General features: G+C 34.3%; 1 protein-coding gene across 1 annotated transcript; it reads right to left on the bottom strand.

Annotated features, from left to right (window-relative positions):
• Positions 1 to 438: 438 nt before the first annotated feature.
• On the bottom strand, positions 439 to 4,772 carry LOC108470833 (proteasome subunit alpha type-5). The gene is made up of 10 exons (XM_017772321.2): positions 4,594 to 4,772; positions 4,447 to 4,497; positions 4,283 to 4,364; positions 4,043 to 4,123; positions 3,300 to 3,413; positions 3,119 to 3,220; positions 1,773 to 1,831; positions 1,194 to 1,296; positions 895 to 960; positions 439 to 787 (listed from the first exon to the last, which is right to left on the bottom strand). The coding sequence occupies exons 2-10, from the start codon at positions 4,458 to 4,460 to the stop codon at positions 695 to 697; spliced, it is 714 nt and encodes a 237-aa protein (XP_017627810.1). The 5' UTR covers positions 4,461 to 4,497; positions 4,594 to 4,772; the 3' UTR covers positions 439 to 694.
• Between the last annotated feature and the right edge of the window lie 5,192 nt (positions 4,773 to 9,964).

Consider the following 9,964-nt stretch of genomic DNA (forward strand, 5'->3'; position numbering starts at 1 on the left):
CAATTTAATGGTAATAATAAGTATAACTATTCTTTTCAATTCAAAGTATTTTCAACATTTATTTTCATATATATCTTATAACATTAATTTATTTATTTTATAATAATTCATTATTAGATTTTGTTTCAAAATTTATTTGTTTAACTTTGCTAATAATTTTACTTTACATTAATAAATTGAATTCTTTTTTTTAGAATCATCAAGCTAAAATAACAAATGATATGAGCTTAAAAGTCAAACTCAAATTATAAAACCCAAAATGATAACTTTAAAGTGAAATAAACTTAGTTTGACCCGACCTGAAAGCCGGTTTCATTGAGAAGATATGATTTTTCTTTTTTTTGTTCAAAACTATCAAAGATAAGATTTTGAGGTTTCCTAGTTTAGGTTTCCATATCATTCTCACGATATTGGTTCCTAGTTTAAATTTGACTAGACTTTTAGATAATTAGAAAATATATTAGTCTATACTAATCATTCTTATTTCACAAATGCGAGCAATGAGGAATAAAAGAGGCAACCCACATGCAAACTAAATCCAAAATCAAAGGTTCCTTTTCCTGATGAGGTGTAACTAAAATATCCGAGTGAAGACGTACTGAAATTTTGCACGACACCAAAAAATAAGGGTTCACAGTTTGAATCCCCTTAACTCATGCTGCATGGGATGATAGTTTATAACAAAGCATTTCTCTCATAGCCGACTGATGACTGCTTCCACCTCTGAAGGGGTGTACAGATGGTATGTCGGTGCTACTTTGGCAATATCAACATTGTTGGGAGTCACCTATAACATTACATTGTTCCATAACCGAGACTTTGTTAGTAAAAATAAACATATACATACAGTTCAGTTCAATCTCAAAATTTCAAAGATCTGATGTAAAACTTCACCTTTTCTTCCATTACTTGCTTTAAAATGGACAGAGCAATTGTTTCAGCTTCTTGAAGAGTTAGGTCCTACATGGGAAGAAAAAATATCCATTTTTAATGTTAATCAGCACGAAGTAACTCATGCATATTCGAAATAGTCAAAACAATGGAACTTATTATTGTGACATGGCATGTTAATTTTAGTTATTTAGACATTGCTGACATCATAAAACTTAATAAGTTGACTTCTAAATCAATCAAGTTACAAGTTAAACACTCCCAAGGACAAAAAAACAACACAGAAACACAAGTGGAGATACCTTGTTGTATTGCTCTTGCAAAGAGCTATCTGCACCTTCAGAACCAGAGCCTATAGCTTTTGCATTGCATTGCCAAAATGTGCCAGATGGATCAGTATAGTATCTATAAAAGAGAAGATGGAAGTAACTGAGAATGGACTTAATTCAAAGTTAGTTCAGTGAATGCAGTCTCTCATGTGCAATAATGCAAACTTGGATTAATTGGTTGGGGCATGGAATCCATATCATGTGCATGATGCGTTGTTACGGTTCTAACTTCTTAAAATTTGACAATCTAAAAACTAACAAGGAGTAATAAGCATGTACCTTTATATCTGTAATAAAATATTAGTTGCAAATGAATATATTTGGAAACCAGCTTACCAGACCACAGGACTGTTTCTAATTAAAGTGCCAGTAATTGTTAATAGATAACATTCTTCATGGCAGTTCTATGTCTAAGAGTATTAACCAACTACAATAGAGATAATATTATCCTAAAAGTGCAAGTGATACAAATTCATTAGTCTTTCACATTTGTTTAACAGGAATTTTTGTTCCAAGAGAAAGCCAATGCAATAAAAATCATTTGATACTTACAAGCTAGGCCCGTTCTCATCATGACCAGCAATGAGAAGTGATACACCAAACGGTCGGGACTGCACAGGAAAGCATGACTATATGTGAGAATAAACATATCAAAAGTAGTGCCATGGATAGAATTCTATATCAAATGGCAAAAGAAACTTACAACCTGTTTGGTTTGACAGAATAACCATTCCATAACGAGTCTATATGATGCACTACAATGACACAGCCATTTGGTTCACAGAATGGCTTATTCAAGCCTCATTTCCCAGTCTCAGAATAGCCATTTGGCACACCCCCCCCCCCCCCCTTTTTCTTTTTAAATGGCTATTCCCAGAAGTCTTGGAATAGTTTCTTGCTCCCATTTTACCCCAACCAAAAGAAAAATGCAACCCAAAAATTTCATTCACACATCCCTAGAAGGGAAACCAACACAAAAATGACCAAAAACAAGAAGTGAGGAAACTACTTGAGCTGGATGAGAGGAAACTCTCATGTCCGATGGGGGTATCCCACAGGGCCCTATCCTAATTTTTCTTTTTCGCTACAGACAAAGAAAAAGGTTGAAAGGAAACCAACAAATATTTCAGTATATCTATGCTTTTAATTTGATTTTTACAAATATATATAATTAGAAAATGGGAAGATAGCGAGCAATGACAGCCGGCAGAGTGCAACAATGACCCTGACCGAATACTGGGCTTTTGGCTAGGGTCTGGGCTTTTCCTAAACAATGAGAGATACTAGAGAGAGTGTAGAGCAGATAGGGAAACGGAAGGAGAGAAAACAAATATCTATAGGGAGAGAAAACATACTTTTTTTTATTTTAAAACATATTTTATTTTTAATATATTACTAAATATAAAATATTGAATTACTATATTTATATTTTAAATGTGATACATCAATATTTTATCTAAAAGCATATTAACATATAAAGCATGTTTTATATTTAATATAAAAAAAATTATTTTATGAAATTATTTTAGTGAAATAATTTAATTTTTTAAAATAAAACATTCTTATTTATATTAAGGACAAAAATCTTCTTTCTTTAAGCTATTTTTTGCTTATTCCATAACATCATTTTGTCCAACCAAATTAAGTAATAGTATTCCTCATTCCATTTAATCAACCAAACCAAGTAATACATATTCCGACTCTATTCTATTACCACAACATAGCAACTTCATTCCCCCCTCTATTCTATTCTGATGAACCAAACACTATGTTAATGCACAACTACACAATCATACTTGGTATGCACCCCCTTTATTGCTTATCAAGATGAGTAAAAAGCATCACCAATAAAGAAATTAAAGTAGCTAAAATTAGACAGAAAAGATATTAAGGTGTACCATCGATTCTTCATCTCCTTCACCAAATCGAAGGGCCAGATCACAAAGAGCTTGTGTTGTGGATTCTACTGTCATTGGCTCACCATATGAGAATCTGTGGTTCTGTGTGAATATAACAGATATCAACATAAAAGTCACATAACTTCATATCAAAGTGTAATGGCACTAGTAAGTACTGTACCTGAGTCTCAACTCGTGCATGTTCAACAAGTGTACGGGCATCAGCAATCAACCCACTCATAGCACATCCTATATGCTCATCAATTTCCATAATCTTCTCAACGCTGCTAGGTTCCTGAAAGAGGATCCATTACCTATTAGGCCTGAAAGAAATGGCAACCATCTACATTCCGTAGAATCTAATATATGTGACACATTCCATGAGCTAGATTTGTGGTAGGTTTTTACAAGGGTGCAGCTTCAAGTGCACAAGCTTTTATTCAAAGTAAACAAGTGACAGGAAAAGGAACTCTAGGGGGCATGGTAGTATACTGAGAAAAAAAAGGAGGCGGAAGCTAGTTGAATATAATACCGAACACGGCTTAGACATTAAATCACATGGAGCTGTTAGCACAATATGGGGGCCAACAATAGAGTGGGAATGCAGGAGGAATAAGCAACTGACAACTCTGATGGCACACGCTGATCTTCAATTCTAGAGTCATGAAAATCAACCAACACTCACTTGTATGCAACTGAAGAGTGAAGACTTATTTGTTAGAAGAGACTCCTCAAGACCCTAGAAGTTCACATCTTAAAAAAAGAAAAGAAAAGAAAAGGAATCCTCTAATACCACAGTTAAGCAAACAAGACAATTAAAGCAAAGCAGAAAGCCTTTTTAGTTTTTCCTCGATTGCAAACAAGTAAATCTAACTATACAAGTGACTATAATAACATTAAATGAAATAAGAGTGCAGTGCATACCAAAAGTGGTGAAGTAATACGCTTCTCAACAGCCAGAACGACACCTTTTTTTGTCTTCAACCCAATTGCAGTTGAACCCAGCTGCAGTTCAATCCCCCCCCCAAAAAAAAAAAAGAAGCCATTTACATTGAAATACACCCAAAAGGACTAAATATGCTAATCTGAGAAAAAAAATATTTTCCTAGAGAAAACTCTTAAGTTTGATGGTTTTCAAAGGAAACAAACAGAAAAAGGTTCTACCTTGATGGCCTCAATAGCATATTCCACCTGGAACAATCTCCCTTCCGGAGAAAATGTGTTCACTCCACGGTCATACTCAGTCCTACAAGGCCAACAACCAAACATTTAAAAGGAAAAAAAAATAATTAAAGTTTAGCAGTAATAAATATGCTATGATTTGGTACCTGGTGAGAAACATGTTTGGATCGACTTGATCTTATTAGATCTACCAAAACCTAAAAAAAATAAAAAAAAAAAGAGAGAGAGAGGAAAAAATAGTTTATTTCTGGAAAGTAACTTAACTCGAAAAATATAACTGAGAGATGGTTTACTTGTGACAAAGGGTGAGATTCAGCAACGAGAAAGCTTAGCGATGCTGGTATTTTTCGTAGAAAAAAATACCTTCGGTTCTGGTATCTGTTTGCTCTTGCAAAGCAAAACAAGGCAGGCTGTTAAAACGCCGCCGCATCACGCCGTACCATAATGAACATCGACGCTTTCCTGGGCTGGGCTTCTCAAATTACTATTAAAAAGTATTTTGAGAAATAAAAAATCATTTTAAATATTATATTATAAAGTAAAAATATATATTTATATGAAGTTAAAATTTATTAATATTATAATATTTAAATGATGTTGAATAAAACCATAAAATTTAGAGAAAATATTCTATCTTAGTAGCGAATTGGTAAATTTTAAAATTAACAATTTATAATGATTTGAAAAATCCTTAGTTGAGGTATATTAAGCGAGTAGAGGTAAGTATTTTTGGCCGAACTATTATAAGTCGATTGTACAAATTTTTTTTTTACCTTTTCTACTTTATTTTAAAAATTTGTAAGACACTTAAAGTTTTTAATATCTCAATTCCCTTTTTTGGTATTTTTGAGCCTAACAAATGATGATGTGATGAAATTATGAATTTGTTATGATGCTATGCATTGTTGCACATTTAAATTGGTTACTTTAATGCATGTTTATGCTTAACAATCATGTGCATAATTAGAATCAGGGAAAATGAGAGATTTATCCTAATTGACCATATCTATTCAACTCATGAAGCATAAGGAGTTAAGAAACTCAATGTACAGGCTTACAAGCAAGAGCTACAATTGTATCACCCCTAACTCGACTTGTCTGCCGGGTCTAGGTAAGGAGCATCACAAATGGATTGGATTCACCTATTCTTAATTTTTGTTGACTTAACTACTATAAAACAAACTAATAATAAAACTAATAATAATTCTTACAACAAGACCTTAAGCCATTGAATGTTTAGTCCCTCAAATTTCTGTTTCTAACCAAACTATTTGTTTATATCGAAACTCTTACAACTCTTATCAGAGGCTAACTATCCTATTACCCAGATACTATAGATGTTATCTGGCTACTACATAACTAATCCTGAGGCGAAGCCTCCAATGGTACCCCTTTCTTATGTGCATGACCTCGAATCAACAACGATCATCGATCTCTACTTTATCTAGCTTAATCTCTCCTCAAAGTCCTCAATCATCCTCACAAGTCCTACCAATATCAGCCACACTACTGTAAGTTCAAATGAACTTAGTGAGTTTCTTCCCTACTCGCTCAAGGAGATTGTTCTTTATCAAGGTGGCGAACTCCACTTGATCCTCCAAGCTACTCAACTCACTATAAGACCTTCATCTAGTCAGGCTCTCCACTTGATTGTATCCTAGATACTTTCCATATTAGCAAAACTTATCCTTACTTCTCATCTTTCCTCCCTTACACTTCCCCACCACATAAGATGTTCATTAGCCTTAAACTGAATTGGTTGTATGTCGACTTCCTATTTTGAACCTTTATGGTAGCTTTTTCATCTTCTCGTCCAAAGATTCTTAGAACATACCTTCCTTGGTGGACTTGGTCAGACCAATCCTTGGAGGACTCCCTCTTTCCATACTATAGTCCTAAATGGCTCGTTGGCATTTCCGTATTGTGCTGACTTACAACAGGCCTTGCCACTTGGGTGAACCCATTCTCATTCCATCTTACTGATAACAATGGTAGGATTACTACCAGTAATCCACCCATAACCAAGACCTTTCTTAGGGACTTACCCATCCCATAAATAAAGGTCAGTCTGACTAATCAAACGAATAGGTTATCGTCCATGCGACTATACAAGCTTGTGATTCCACTTGCCCGTTTCCTCCCTACGGGGCTATCATTGTTGTGGTGTACCCGCATTAGACTTTCCTCAAAGAGGAATAGTCTTGATAGACATTCTATCCCTTGGACAAAATCCTTATCTTGGGAGTGAAATTTCCATCCTTCCCATGAGATTTGCCTCTCGCATACAACTTCTTTGAGCTTTCCCTGGTGGCTCTTCATAATGGAGCCTTGCTTGCGATCCTTGGATAATTCCCCTCTCACATTTCCTTAATTAGGCCAGCTCTCTCATGACCTATCTTCCTCTAATTCTTGTTGGGTCTTCGTCCATGCCTTGTCGACTTTCACATCTATCCTTACCACTTTCATAATTTTTGGCGGTTTTTCATACTTGTTGCACTGACAGTATACCCCTCATTTGAGTCACGGCAGACTTTTCACATTTGTTTCATGGCAGACTCTATGGGTTGTCGTAACCAAGCTATGGTCTTATACCTTTTTTACCTCATTTCCCTTGTTCTGGCGAACTTACCCTATGTTTACTGTCCCGATGAACTCTATTTGTGTTTACTGTCCTGGCGTACTCTCTCTATGTTATGTGTTTACTGTCCTAGCAGACTATCTTTGTTTTGTGTTTACTGTCCTATCGGACTATCTCTTTTTTGTGTTTACTATCCTAATGAATTATTTCTGTGGATGCCATGGAGTTTTTCATCCATGGGCTTACACTAATCTGCCATCCTTGCATACTATCATATGATGCCATTGAGTCTTTCATCCATGGTCTTACTCATTATACATCGTTGCCATAACATCTTTCATTTATAGTCTTACAATGTATACCTGATACCTTGCACCATGTTGCCATGACATCTTTCATCCATCGTTTTACACTACGTACCTTATACCACACCGTCATAGCCTCTTTCATCTATGGTCTTACGTCATATATCTGTAACAACCCATTTTCTACGATATTAGAATAATGGTTTCAGGACCACAAATTTGACAAGTAAATTATTATTTCATTATCATTTTAATGTCTATGGAATTATAATAAGGTCTTATTAAAATTTCATTAAGAAATTTTGAAGTTTACTTAGTTAATTAAATAAAAAGGACTAAATTGTAAAAGGTGTAAAAATGGAGTTCTACTAGTTAAAAGGTCTAAAAGACTATGGAAAGGAAGTCTAATGGACTTAAATGGTAAACAAACCATTTAAATAAGATAGTGGATATTCATGGCAAGGTATTAATGCAATTATTAAAGTTTTTAAAGGTTAAAATAGTAATTTGATAAATAAAGTTAAAATAACTTAAGGAAATAAACCCATCTTCTTCCTCATTTCTTTCTCGATCGAAAATAACCATAGATATTGAGCTTGATAATTTGGTTGGCTTTCCATTTTGCATGTAATTGATTTTCAATCCCATTTTTAATAATTTCTATGTTTTTTAGATTGTTTTAGCTTAATCTAGCTAGCTCGGGGGTTAATTTGTAAAACTATTAAAGGTAGGGTTATGCCATGAATGATTATTGAATGGTTTTGATGTTAAATGTTAGATTATAAACTCTTGTTGAAAAATAAATAATTTTTATAAAGTGCTTTTTAATGAAAATGGCATTTAGGGACTAATTTGTTAAAAATATAAATTCTAGGGTTCTATTGTGAAATGGTGGTGAATATGAGTATTTTCAAGGTCCATTTCATGTTTGGTTAACATGGAATTTGATTAAAATGGTTAGATTTTAAGTTATAAGCTTAAGGACAAAATTGTGAAAAGATTAAAATGTTAGGGGTAAAATGGTAATTAAGCATAAATGTGAATTATGGATTGAATTGAATGTTTGAGGTTAATTGAAGAACTTAATTGAATATAAAATCTAATTAGATAAATATAAATCACATACGGACCTAGATCGAGGCAAAGCTAAAGCTTCGGAATAGCTCGATTCCACTTTCACACCCCTAATCGTGAGGTAAGTTTGTATGAACTGTTATCATATTAATGTTATTTACATTAATTGTTATTATTTTAATTATATTTCAAATAGATTGATACATGAACGTATCAATGCTATGATGAATTGATGGATAACGAGTCCTAGTTGAACCTTAGGAATTTATAGGATACAAATGACATGTCATTAGGGATTTCATGTTTCGGGTGCTGGTCTTGAATATCCTACTGATGGCTAAGGTCCTGGATTTGTTGCCGACACTCCATTGCTTGTGTTAGCAACATCGTGTAGCTTACATTCTGACCTACAGCTCATGTGAGCAGGCCCATTTCACAGCTCATGTGAGTAATGATGTAAAGGAAAAGTTATATGTAAAGGCACACTTTGTGTGAGCTTCCCAGGTATTTAATGTAGTTCTAAATGGTTCAATGGGCAATAAAAGAATAATAGAAAGGTAAGGGTACAAATGCATTAAATCGAGGCATGTTGAATGGAAATATGAACTATTTGATTTTGTACATATGGATGATTTCATATCATCATGGAAAACTTATTAACTTATGAGTTGATGTTCTTGGATAGGCATTTCTAAACTTATGGGATTGATGTTGACTTGTATTTTAAGCTATGTTGAGGATTATGGTGATGGTAAGTTTAGTTTTAGTTTATACGAACTTACTAAGCTATTTGCTTATTTAGTTTCTCTCCTCTGTTTATAAATCATCAGAAGCTCAATTTGGTTGGAAGCTCTTCAAAGATCTATCACATTATCCAGAAGTCTTTTCGGTAGTTTTTGAGTATTTTGGTCTAAGGTTTATAATGGTATGTATATGGTGGTTCATAATGATGTTTTGATGAACATGTAAATGGTAATTTGGTATGGTTGTGCCTTGATGTTTTTGAATGGTTGTTGGACTTATCATGCTTGTTTAAGTAAGTCCTTATGGTCACTTTCATGTGATTGTATATAAGGTTCCTTTTATGGTATGTTTGAATGGTTTGAATTGGTCATTGATGGAATGTTTTAGAATCTATTTGGTTTAGGTTGATTGGCATGAAAAGTAGCATTATTGGTATGTGATGGCAAGTATGGAACTAGGTTATGATGTTAGAAATAGGGTAAATTTGACTTGTTTGGTATGTTATGTTTTGGTATATGTTGAGGTGCCTTGTAAGACATATTGTTTGATTATTTTGATGCTCGAAATGGTATATTGATGTGTGTTTTGAAGATGTTTATACTCATATAAAGAGTGTATAAATTGGTGAGAAAGTCATGCATGAAATGGTCTTGGAAATGGCTTGATTTTAGGTAAATTTGGGTCCACACGGTCTGAGACACGGGCATGTGACTCAGCCATGTGCCATCTGTAGGTTTCTTTATAAACAAGTCAGTGAGTTACATGGCCTAACACATGGCCTGGCACATAAGCATATGACACGGCCGTGTGACCCTACTCAGAGAGTTATACAGGTGAGGACATAGGTTGGGACACAGTCGTGTGTCCTTAATTCGATTGTTACACGGCCTGAGACACGGGCGTGTCTCTTAGCCATGTGAGGCACATGGCTTGGCCACACGAGCATGTGACCCCTGTTTTTCA

Source organism: Gossypium arboreum, chromosome 6, assembly GCF_025698485.1.
Source record: "Gossypium arboreum isolate Shixiya-1 chromosome 6, ASM2569848v2, whole genome shotgun sequence".
NCBI lineage: Eukaryota > Viridiplantae > Streptophyta > Magnoliopsida > Malvales > Malvaceae > Gossypium > Gossypium arboreum.